Source organism: Anneissia japonica, unplaced genomic scaffold (assembly GCF_011630105.1).
Source record: "Anneissia japonica isolate Jap-2015-1 unplaced genomic scaffold, ASM1163010v1 scaffold288008_len1385354_cov213, whole genome shotgun sequence".
NCBI lineage: Eukaryota > Metazoa > Echinodermata > Crinoidea > Comatulida > Comatulidae > Anneissia > Anneissia japonica.
Window position 1 is genome coordinate 662,917 of NW_022720123.1, and position 13,304 is coordinate 676,220.

At 35.2% G+C, this 13,304-nt stretch overlaps 2 protein-coding genes across 3 annotated transcripts in view; both read left to right on the top strand.

Annotated features, from left to right (window-relative positions):
* The window catches only part of LOC117111199 (CMP-N-acetylneuraminate-poly-alpha-2,8-sialyltransferase-like), a 4,914-nt gene extending 4,063 nt beyond the window's left edge, over positions 1–851 (top strand). Inside the window, exon 5 of the mRNA XM_033254084.1 lies at positions 386–851. Coding sequence (XP_033109975.1) covers positions 386–715 — 330 coding nt within the window. The 3' untranslated portion in view covers positions 716–851. The remainder of the gene's footprint in view (positions 1–385) is intronic.
* A 3,301-nt stretch (positions 852–4,152) lies between these two features.
* Positions 4,153–13,304, top strand: part of LOC117111216 (alpha-2,8-sialyltransferase 8F-like) — a 20,222-nt gene continuing 11,070 nt past the window's right edge. Inside the window, exons 1-2 of one of the 2 annotated variants that reach the window (XM_033254109.1) lie at positions 4,153–4,298; positions 12,587–12,771. In XM_033254109.1, coding sequence (XP_033110000.1) covers positions 12,590–12,771 — 182 coding nt within the window. In that variant the 5' untranslated portion in view covers positions 4,153–4,298; positions 12,587–12,589. Of the gene's footprint in view, positions 4,299–9,795; positions 10,035–12,586; positions 12,772–13,304 lie in introns of those variants that run through there. The other variant, XM_033254108.1, reaches the window with a different exon arrangement.

Below are 13,304 nucleotides of genomic sequence, written 5' to 3' on the forward strand. Positions count from 1 at the left end.
TATATGAAAACAGTCACTGCACCATAATTTCAACTCTTACAGTGTAAAATACAAAAAGTAGGTCAGAAATTATCTAATGATAAAATAAACTAAAATATTTCGCCCAGATTGAACTCAGAATGTTATTTCAAAGGCGCTATAAGATATGGAGTTGCTCTGGAATAAAAAAATATATGAATTACAACTTTAATAAAATGTAAATGTTAATGTATTCCCGTAAAATTTATGTAATTAACCAGATTTAATCCTAATTTTAATTTAATTTGGTAAAATATAAAAACTCCAACCTAATAACGAATGTTGGCCTAAATGTTAAGGTTATTTCCGTAAAATGTATGTAATTTAACCTAATTTTAATTTAATTTGATAAAATTTACAATATTCGTTTGTTTTCCCTTTCAGACTATGGAATACTAGCGGGTATCCATCATCAGGGTTGTTTGTCTACTCTCTCGCATCCACGATGTGTAAGCGAATATCTCTGTACGGCTTCTATCCGTTCAAACAAACTAACGATGGCAGCAGATTAACATACAACTATTACACTGATATTGGAATAGATGAGTTTGAGATAGGACATGATATGCCAAACGAGTATGAGTTACTACAAGCTCTACATAATCAGCGAATTTTGAGGCTTGTCACAGACCCATGCCCGCCAATCGAAAAATACGAAGTTCGCAATCGAAAACATAAACGTCGTACAGAATATTGAAATAATTATACCACAGCAATATTGATTTAGGCCTATATATTTTTACCTATTTTACACAACCCTCACATAAGGTAAAAAGTACAGAGTTCGATAGAAGCATGATTTAATTCCAAAACAAAACAGTCCACAAATTTAAGGCAAAGTCAGTGGTTATTTTAGTTGATTGTTCAACATAAATTTTAATTACCAAAGTACCGTTTTTTTTTTCTTTTAATGGCTATTGTATGTCACTTGACACGCTATATTTCAATGTAAATCAAATAAATATTTATTTTCTCAATAAAACATGTCATTTTTAGTGTGTATATTGTGTATATATACATGAGTATTAATTCAATAAAAATTCAATTTAAAAAATATTAAGTGGTAAGGAAGTTAAGAGGAAGTACAGTTGTTTTGGACGCGAGAAAAGAAGTTCTGTGACTTGACAGGAGCTGAACCCAAGACACTGAGAGGGAGTAGAAATCAACCACCAAAACCGACTACAAGTCTCAAAATCTGGACGAGTGATATCAGAAGGTTGAACAATTTAAATGTTGTATAGCATTATCTGTTTTGTTGAACCAATTACAGTAGCAACGGTTTCAGCAACCACTTCGGTCACTTACTATACTATATTTATGGAACCAGATGAAATTCTTTGAGAATATTTAAATATTGTTATCTATTGAAAAGACCTTTTCGGAGTGAACTTACTAACTGACCAATCAGAAAGGCCAGGAATACGCACGTGTCCAGAAAACTCACGCGTTGTCCCACACAAACGCAAGCGTAAGTTTTTACACTGTAGTTTTCTTCCTCAGCAAGAATATCCAATAGACGGGGCTTAGCGGAAAGTGCCATTGTTTTCCTCGTCAAACGATGTAATGTTTGAAAAATACTGTAGTAGTCTAAGTGCGCATCAAAACATAACATCACAGAAAAACTTAGAAACGCACAGTGCTGTTGCATGAACAACTCTGGTAATATAGCTAACCATTGAGGTATTAAATAGTAAAGTTCACTATTATATCCCTATGGGCTAGCTGACGTTGGATTGCGTGCGTTCGTCAGTTTTTTTTGTTTTTGTTTTTTTTTAGTTTTTTTTTTTAAATATAATTAGCACATGTACATCGACTACCAAGTGAAATAGAATGTCAAAATAGAAAATGAATGAATGTTTCATGTCTTAAATGTCGCAAGAAAGTCCTGGCGAGTGATGGGTGTTCTACCAACTGAAACTTGAGTGAAAGGGTCTCAAAGTATCGCCAATGTTAAAGCTGTGCGTAGCGGCGACCCTGATTTGCCGCTCAAGCCATTAGACTCGACCAAAGAAGCCTACAGTAAAAAGAAAATGTACTTGATGTCACAAGTATATAAGTATTATAAGACTGTCGGCAGACAGAAGACTATACTAAGCCTTGTTACCTTGTTAAGTACCGGCGAATACAATAATCCACATCAACATCCGCATCAATAAAGACGATACTTACAATCAATAAAGATCATATTATGTAAGAAACCACTTTATAGGATATAAAAGACAATATAATGGATGTATTTATTGATCTAAGGTCGATGTGGTAGCCAACACATTTCTTTATCCAGTGGCGTAAATATGGGTAGTCCGACCCGGCCAAAGAACTGATAGAAATATAACTTTAAAAAATCCTACTTAATTTTTTTTCCCTCAATAACCTTAGGTTTTGGAGGCCATGATTATAGATTATATTCCTTACAATTTACCTTTGCTATTACGTGCACCAAACACTGCAAGTAGGATAATAACAAATCCCTCGCATGATGACTTTTCACGAAAAAACATGCCATGTATAGCTTCATCAAGGTTATTTTTTGCACATTTTCTATTTACCTATGCTGCGTGCTCAACCAACCTAAGTGATCAGTTTACCATCAATCCGGGTGTAATGATTCGATTTTAATTTTCTAATCGGTAGGTAGGCCGCCTTCTGATCCGAATATCCCGATTCGGTGTGAATGAGGCTTAACTCAGCAATTACTGTGTCCGCCACTCAAAATCCAATAGTGTACGGTAATTGTTCTCCAAAACAAGGTGTAGTGCAAAGTGAAGCATTTCATTGTTGCATCCTATTTTGCTCAATTTGAAGAAAAAAATCGCTTACACAATAACACGACTTTGTGATTTGTTTTATCAAGGATGGGCCTATGCCCTTTAGGCATGGTATTGGAACCTTATCCTTTTTTTTTTATCGTCGATGAGTGCACGTATTTGCTCAGCGCACGCTAAGTATAAGTATACTGTACTTGCAGTGTTCGATCGGTATTAACTTTTTGTTACAGTAAATAGCGCTGCTAGGTCTTTTAAAACAGAAAATCTTGCCTGATATTGATATTCTCATAATAAAAAAGTGAGTATATGGTGATGGAAAACAGAGATATTTGAGATGGTTTTTGATGTCGAACTTAATTTTAGTATTCAAGAGTGCTTCATACTTAAGTTTTTAAAGAAAGAGTATTGTCTATTGTCAGGTTCATAGTTTTTTTTATAATTAACATTTAATAAAATAAATGTATACAAAGTAGGCGATATATTGAATTGTATTTGTATTAGCTCAACACTTTCACTTCATTTCATTTATTCGGAATAACACACACACATGATCGCTCTGAGGAATCCAATAGCGAAAAACATCACTTTCGTGAGAAATCCTAACGAACATGTGACAACAGAAAACATACAATTGGCATTACATAGTTATAATAATAATAATAATAATAATAATAATAATAATAACGATAACGATAATAATGATAATTAATGATAATAATAATAATTATTATTATTATAAAGATAAAGACAACGATAACAATAACAATAACAATAATATTAATAATAAAAACAATAATAATAATAATAATAATAATAATAACAAAAACAACAATAATAATAATAATAATAGTAATAATAATAATAATAATAATAATAATAAAACAATAATAATAATAACAATAGATAGGCCTAATTAGATATCCAAGACACAAAATGATTAAATTAGTTAAGGCTGTAAAGGTGATTCTTAAGTTTAGTAGAGAACTTTTTGTAAGTTATCCCACACAAGGAAAGCGAATAAAAGTGGAATGAAAAAAACGATTTTTTTTCTTGCCCGATTATGAATAAATTTCATTTTATCAAGATTCCTATGACGAGGCTGTACTGGTAATATGGATTGATCCATATTAATCTCTTTGTGAGAACACTTCATGACTATAAGGAAGGTGATTTAAGTTCAACTAATCTATCAGAATATGAAATATGGGTTGGGTCAACACACCTGTGCTTAAACAGTTTATACAAGGCTACTTTACATAAAGTTCGTTTCGTTTCTTTTTGTTTTATAAGTTTGCCTTATCGACCAATATCAAATAAACAGAACTTTGTTTATGCGGGGAGCTATATGGAAATTGTTCATCTCAGGATGTAAGCAATCTTTAGCATTGTCTCTACCTCAAACACAATGAGTGGTTCGTGTTTTGAAATCACGCTCCATAATACTAAGAACCCCTTAAAAGAACTCCAGTTGTAAATGCACAGACAACATGACATGTTCAAGGGGTAATATCTGTAAGTACAAACTTTTAATTCCTTGATATACATTCTACACTTACTACTGTAATGCCACAGAAGCCGCAGAAGTCAAAAGCCGGGCATCGCAAGCCGGGCGCACATTGCTCGTACGACGTATCTATCTCCGCTCTCCTAGGTCGTAGGCCGTATTGCCTTGGGAGGGGGGAGGTGGGGATACGACGTGTGTGTACAAAAATGGACCAACTATGGTATGGTGATTCGCTTAGCGCAGAACTCCTGATGGGACCAAGAGGAAGAGCCGGTTGGATAGCAGCTTTGGTATTTTAGGGAGTTGTATTGTAGATAATATCAAATTATATAATCAGTACATTTCCACTGTCAGAAAAATGTGGACCCTATCCAATTATGGGTGAGGGATTCGTACACGCCCATCTCCCCAACCCCATCCCAGGGGCGGCGCTAGTGGGGGAGGACCCAAGTCAGGACCTCTGGACCTCCCCACTTGGAGCCCCCTGTCGGGGAATTTCCAGCAAATCGTTAGGGAAAATCAAATCTCGATCGCCGAAGTCAAGAACTGTTTAGTGCGAGCAGTGCTACCGTAGGCTTGTGCGAGGTGTTGTAGATTAAATATTATCGCGATGTACGGGCTGCAGTGGTAGCGCCAGCTCTTCCCCGACGTGAGTGGTACCACCAACAGGGGGTTAGTACTCTTAACTTGCATGGTTTTCTATCTAATTTATTATTAACATTTTATTATTCTTTCATAACAAAATTCCCTGACAAAAAAATTCCCGACGAAGGAGGGGGTTGGCCCCCTTGTCGGAGAGCTTGGACCCCTCGTCGGGGAATTCCTGGCTCCGCCCCTTCGTGGTTATTGAAGATGCGACACCGTCTGCAGATTATCGGCATTAAACATGATCGTCATTAAAGCCTGTCTTCCACTATTCGAATTTATTCGCACGAATCGAAAACGTCGGTTCGCTTCCTGAGCTCTGATTGGTTGTGCATTTGATCGCTTCGCAAAAAAGTAGAAACAAGTTCAAACTACTGATTTTCTTGAAGCGAAAAACTCCGATAGAAATGTGAATGTGCATGCGCATGAAACGACGCTTTCGATTCGCCTAGTGGAAAACAGGCGTTGACATCGATCCGTTCAGCACACCCCGTAGTGTTTTCCATGCTGGGAATCGCGTTGGCCAATGGCAGCTGTCGCAATGTACCCGTCAGGGTATCGACTTTGAAAGTTTGAGGCAGTAACGGTTAGTGGCGTTGTAGATTCAATGATTATATCAATAAGAATAGTTGTCTTTTCAGGTTACTTATTAAACATGATGTTTTCCGTTGGTCAATAGTCAAGAAATATGCAATCATTTGTGTTGTAACCTTAGGCCAGTGCTTAAACCTTATTTGATAAGGTCGCAGAACCCCACAACTTCTAAACTGCATTTTTTTTTAAAGAACTTGTTAAATATTTACACTATGAGACTGAATATTTTGTATAATAATGCCTGCATTTACCATCACTTACACCTTACTGTTTTATTATATCCGGACGACAGTATAGTCATTTAAAAAAAATTGTTATTTAATTGACGCAGTCCTACGGCGTGAGTCTAGTGTTACCGTCTAGTTTAGTGCTGCCTATACTAATTGGCACAGGCCTACAGCATGAGTTTAGTGGTACCATGCCTAGTGTAGTGCTACTCAGGCACGGCGCCACGAAGAGTCCAAGCTCCCCGACAAATGATCCAACCCTCTCCCCGGTCGTGGAAGACTATCCCCCCTCCCCTCGATCAGGGGAAAAATTAAATTTGTCGTCGAATTTTTATTTAAAAAAAATAAAAGTTATTAATTATGGGATTCTTTATTTAAAAAGGATAATTTGATAGAAAACCATGCAAGTTAAGAGTGCCCCTGTCTAGGGTACTAACCTCGGTCGGAGGTACCAGTCCCATGTCGGGGAAGTGCTGGCGCTACCACTGCAACCCATACGATCGCAATAGTGTAAGGCATGCTTGAATTGTACATTTGGTGCTCGAGATTTGATTTTCCCACGACGACCTTGCTGGAAATTCCCCGACAGGTGGGTCCAGGCGGGAGTCCAGAGGTTTCAGATGGGGTCCTTTGTCCCCTGGATCCCCCGCTAGCGCCGCTCCTCTATCAATATACTAATTGGCGCAGGCCTACAACATGAGTCTAGTGTTAGCATTGTCTAGTTTAGTGCTAACAATAGATTTGTACTGGACCAATCTATGGTATAACACACAATGTAGTAATGACTATTACTTTGAATATTGTTTTATATACAAAATACCGACACCTCTGATACCCATTATACTACACACTACACACGCAATGCGTCTTTAAGTTTAAAAATGTTCGCCACAGTTCATTTGCAGTGGCATGACTGGCAAACACACGATTTAGATCCATAGCATATGGGAGTCAGGTATTCATGGGTGACTATATGCACATTAGTGGTGTCCAGGGGGAAGGGATCGATGTCACATCTTAGGAAGCGAAAGCGTTTATTTTAATGGTGATTGATGCAGTGGCGGCTTGGATTGTCAAAGAGGGTTCGTTCGAAAAGGGGATTGCGGCTAAAATCATAAAGAAAATCCACACCTGATTATAGTCAGCGCTAATAGCGTTGCGCTATCACACACCAAAACGCTCTAAAGTTCATAGGATATTGCGTTGACGAACATGCCACTAACACTACAGTGACGTGGTATGGTATAGCCTTCGCAATATCCCAAGATAATTATTGTAGCACAATAGACCTTTCCGGAGTGTCAATCAAACTTAACAACTGACCAATCAGAACAGCGCTAGGAATGCGCGCGCGTCTTACAAACACACGTGTTGTCCCACAAACGCACGTGTTCGTGTATGTTTTAACAGTCGTCTTGTGGGACCTTAGCAACAATATCCAAGGGGCGGAGCTTAGCGGAAAGGTCAATTAAAAGCCTTTCAAAGTCATAGTCAAAGTCAAAGTCTTCTTTTTTCCTCCATCAAAAGGAAATTACATTACATTTATCATATGTTGCACCATCGCTCTGGAATTCTTTTCCAGACCACATTAAGAATGCAAAATATGTCACCATATTTCGCAACCTTACGAAAACAATAACGAATACGAATACGTCATCTTCATTATCGTCATTCGTGCCTAAAACTTTCTTAACAATACATATACGAGCTAAATATGATCGTTGATGATTTAAAATGTAAAAATCATGGATCTCCTACGCTGTCACATGCTACTGTACACTGTAAAAACAGCGTGGACCATTTAAACACAAAGCTCCACACAATGTTCTCCCGTTTTCGGTGACACGTTTAAAAGCAACGTGTTTAGGTGCGGTCTAATGTGTTTAGGTTTCTGTGTTCTGTGTTCAGTATTAGATGTGCTTAGGTATTTGACATCATGATGTCAAATACCTAAGTACATTTAATGCTAAACAGTCAAGATCCTAAATACATTAAGCTATGTCTAAACACGTTTAGCTTTTAAACGTGTCGTCACCAAAAACGGGACAACATTACGTGGAGCTTCGTGTTTAAATGCTCCACGGATAGGGATAGATTGACTTAAAAATGATGATTTGTTTGGCACAATACCAGAGACAAAGGAGCAATTAGTGATGTGTGTAAGTGGGATAACTATTTTATCTGCAATGGCTTTGATAATTCGCGGAGAAATATCATCGTAGCCTGGATTTTACTACCGTCTAAATTATTTATTATATCATATATTTCTTTATTAGTGACATGAGTGGCGAAGAACGAGTTTTGCTGACAATTACCCAAGTATTCTGTTGGAGTAGACGTTGAACTTAGATTAGTGCCAATGTTTGTAATGATTAAAAGAAGAAACAATTTCGTTATCCCCATAAATTTCTTTTTCATTATTATGTTTCATAGAAGATGGAATAGGTATTTTTTCTGATCACTGAATTTATTACATCCCATATTTTTTTCATGTTTCCTTTTGATTTAGAGAATCTATTAGAATAATATTGTTTCTCTGTCGATCGACAGATCCTATTAAATATATTTCGATAAATATCAGGGATTCGTTTATTTTCTGTTGTTAGATTTTTAGATATTTTCTATAGAGTTTAAGCTTTCTTTCTTTTGCTTGATTCTAATAGGCCATTTGTCATCCATGGTTGTTTAAATTTGTTTGGTTTATGTTTTTTATTTTAATTTTCCGCAGGGTATGTTTATCATATATGTTTTTTAAAGTTAAATGGAACATTTCATAAGCAGTATTTGGGTTTACTACTTGGGTAATAGGGGTCCAATCAACGGTGTTAATTTCATTTTTGATATTCTGTAGCCTATTGATTTATCATTGATGGTATACTTGAAATTGGTAACAATTTTCAATATTTACTTGACTAGATTTCTGAGCATTATGAACATTACGATTTATTTTAAATATTGGCAAGTAATCAGTGAGGTTGGATATTAGAACATCTGCAGAACAATTTGTGCCAATCTGATTCGTAAATATATTAACAATGAGTGTGGCTGAAGACAGTGAAATTCTAGTGGGTTTTGATATTAAAGGATAAAAAGAATTGGATATCATGGTGTCAATATTTTTTTGATTTATCATTGTTGTTATAATTTAAAAGGTTAATGTTGAAGTCGCATATAATGTGGCATATTTTGTTTTCCGAATTAATTTTAAAGAGTATATCTTCAATTGCCATTGTGAATGCTTCGACAAAAAGGTCAGGTGCTTTATATATTATGCCAATAATTATATTTTTGCTTTTACTTGGGATTTCTATGAATAAAATTCCACATACTCTGCTATCAGTTTTGATGTCAACTCTTTCAATAAAGTTTATAGTTTCATGAACATTAATGCCTACACCTCCACCTTTTTTATTTTTTTTCTATTTACATGAACGAAGTTATAGTTTTTGAAAATCAGGTGTGGGGGAAAATTCGTTTAGCCACGGCGTTTTTGTGACTCATATAATTGAAAATTTATGATTTAAAAGACTGAGAAACTGTTTCAGTTCGTCAGTATGTTTACACTCCTTGTATTTAAATGAAATAAAGGTATATCATCTGTAACAGACAGATACTAGCTATTGAAATCATCAAAAATATCAAAATATTCACAATTTAGAAGAGTATGATTTCTCTCTATTAAGCTATTTTGTATAAAGATTGTTGGTTATCATATTGGTTGCTTTATTCGCCAATTGGGTTGAAACATAAATTCCTTGTGATTTTCAGTTGCCTTTCAGTTGTCTTTCACAAGTACTTTAATAGCGTTTTCGTAAGCTTGAGAAACCTCCCTACTCCATTTAGGAGTAGCATTACAAATGAAATAATGAAGGTATAATGTGGTTATATAACATGTTTCAACTTTAGCTTCAAGGCTAATGTCGCTTCAAAAGTGTCTTGTCACAGATGACGCAGTAAACTAAATGAAAATTAACGCCCAGCAATCACGCTATTCATACCCGCTCTTTGTATAATGTTATAGGTGAATTGAACCTGACGATCTGACCTGTGTTGTCACGCTTGCACAAAGGAAAAACCAACAGAGCTAAGGTGTACGCTCGTACTAGTTTCTTTTTTAGCCTATAGTAGTTGCATGTTCACTATTGATATTCGGGTACTCTAGCGTCGATGTTCAGATGTGTAATACGGTAGATAATATTTACAGACAATTGTGAGATAATTCATGGCTTGTCTTTGGGTGTAATACAGAAAGGTCCGTTGATGAATACCAATATAAAGGTAGGGGTGCCTAATTAGTATTGTATTAATATATCCCGAAAAAGGGCTATGGCTACATAATATAGACTCGAAGGAGAGCAACGAACCACTACCGGTATGTGTGTTTCTTGTCATACGTTGCTACGACAATGTTCAAGACAAACTGACATTGTAAAATAAGTGGTCAATTTTGTTATCTGTAAATATGGCTCATCCTATAACGTGTAGTTATTAAGCCGTATTATATCTGTCTCTTATACACATCTACGGTGTTAATTTCATTTTTGATATTCTGTAGCCTATTGATTTATCATTGATGGTATACTTGAAATTGGTAACAATTTTCAATATTTACTTGTTGTACTGTGATGGTTACTTTTGTTGTTGTTATTGTAATATGTGTTTGCAGGACCATATTGTAAAACAGCGGTAAGATCTCGCCTGTATATGTTATCCTGCCTAAAGATGTTTTAAATAAATAAAATAAATAAAATAGGAGTTAATTAAGGTGTCTGAATTAAACAGGTTGTCTCTGAACATATTTAAAACCAATTTTATTCTTTTTAATTACAAAACAAAATAAACTAATTCATCTTCCATAAAAATTGATAATAGCATTATTAATCAAGTCAATGAAACTAAATTTCTTGGAATAACATTAGGCTCTTTATTATCATGGCAACCTCAGATCAACAAAATTAACAATATTATTAAATAAACATTGGTAACAAGTTAAGATATTATTTTTCTCAAATAATTTTTTATCATTATATATAGGCCTACTTTATTTCTACCTAACATTAATTATTGTAATATTTCATGGGCTACCACAATTGATAAATTCGTATATGTATGCCCCTAGACAAGTCCTGAAATAACCAATATTGATAACATTTTAACTTACAAAAACGCACTATCAGGATTTGTGCAGAGGCAACGCGATGTTCACGTACAAACAATTATCTTATAATTTTAACGTCCTTAATGTTTTGACCTAAATAAATTGCAAAATGACACTTTGCCCAAACATATTTCTTCTTTATTTCCTAAACAACGGAGTGCCATTCATGAATATAAAACTAGATTCGCAAAAAACAATGGCACTAAACTATGGAATTTCGATATTTGTTTCAAAAGATTAACTAATCTTCATATATTTAAATCCAATTTTAAAAGTCTCTGGTCTCGGTATGCCTTCTGTCCTTTTTATTACTGTATGTAGCTATAAACCTACTTATCAATATTAATTGTAACAAATGTTAATTAATTAAATGCGCTACCACACGAGTATATCTTTGAATTTCTGTTTACGTTTTCAAAAATAAAATTTTACTCCTGTTGGAAGCTTATGTAATTTGTTTTTAATGCTCAAGCATTCTAAACTAGACTACCAATAAACATTTTTTTTAATTTAATTTATTTAGATAATGTTCCCTTGGCTCCACCTTGTTTTGTTTTCTCCCATATATTTATTTCTGATTTTTACTGGTGACCATGTCTTAAAGTTTGTCTGCAAACTTATTTTGATTTCTATCCACACACTTTTCTTTTGTTTTGTTAATTTTTAAGTGTTGATATAATTAATTGGTATGTACCAGTGTTTAGTTATTTTTCTTGTTATAATTGTAGGCCTATTATTAAGTTGCCATTCAATTGTCAATGTACTGACGTATTTGTGTGTGGTAAAAACAATAAAACAAAACAAACCGGAAATGAAGGACGATGTTGCCAAGGAGAGGGTAAGTCAGCGTGGCCAGGGCCTTCACAGAGGCCCTCGGTGGGATCCAAGGAGAAAAGCCCCAACCACCCCTCCCCATGAAGTTCCGAAAATGTTTGCGTTTAAAAGGCGTAGGCCCTATTTAGTCCATTTTCGAATCTCTTAATACATACAATTAAAAAAAATAATACGTAGAATTTTTCTGCTAACGAATGATTTGAGCACCCGAAGAATCACCTAATGTGGCAACCACTTCCTCTTTAAACAATACACTGCATTCCAGTATTCTAAAGTATGACGTCTTAGAGCCCAATCACACCCAGGGCCGCCTCATGGTCGGCATTTTTTAAGTGTGAACAATCAATAAATGTTAAGCCGGCCCTAAATTTAGTCCGACTTTTGAGTCGCCCCAGGTCATGTCTCGCGCGAACTCCATGTGTTTATGCTGGGTTGGGATTTATCGTTTCACCATCATATAATGCGATCGCCTCGAACTTCTTGTCCTGCAATTCATCGACCTGGCATAGAGAAGTATGAACGTTCGTAAGGCGGCCCTGGGCCGACTAATAAAACAATAACTGTGAACGGAAAATTCGTTTGAGTCGGACCTGAGTCGGCCGTATTTAAAGGCGGCCATGGGCTTTATAATAAAGAGCTCTTTTGTCGTGAAAAATCAATAATAGGCCTATCTCTTGTTCAGTACCGGATTCCAGTTCTATTAAGTAGGTAAATTTAAGAAATGGCAGGCAAAAAAATATCACAATCCTGATAACAATTTGCGAATTGTGGCAATCTCATGATGTTTTACCTTCCATATTGTTGTATGACGTGTATTGTATTTGTATTTTCTTCACAGGAAATGGTTTTAAGGAAAAGTCTACGATTTACAGCAGGAGTGTACTTCCTACTTCTCATATCATGTACTTTAGTATTATTAGGAATGATTGTAAATATGCATAATAGAGACTGTAGTGAGCAAGTTATTCTAAAGACATACGCACTCATTAAGTCAATGAGTAACAACAACGCGTATGATGGACAGTAAGTATTTCTTTATTTCTTTAAGTTATCAATGTTTCAAAAATTACAGACTCCCATACTATTGCTAAAAAACTAAATGACTATTTTGTAAACATCGGACCAGATATTGCAGCAAAAATTAATATTCAAACTAATCAACATTTCTCTTGCTTTCTTAACCCACCTCTTCTTGATTCGTTTTTTTTAAACCCAGTTACTGAATACGAAATTATAGAAATTATCCAAACCTAAAAAAATAATAAGAGTCCTGGAAATGATGAAATATCAAACAATGTTGTCAAACGTATATCCAATCAAATCTCAAAACCTTTATGTTATATCTTTAATCTTTGCTTTGGAAAGGGAACATTCCCTGATGCCCTAAAAATTGCCAAGGTAGTTCCTATTTATAAAAAAGGTGATCCTCATTTGTTTACTAATTACAGACCTATTTCTTTATTACCTTGTTTCTCCAAAATCCTTGAGCGCCTAATTTACAACAGATTGCTTGGGTTTTTAGATAAGCACAATATTATTCATAATCGCCAATATGG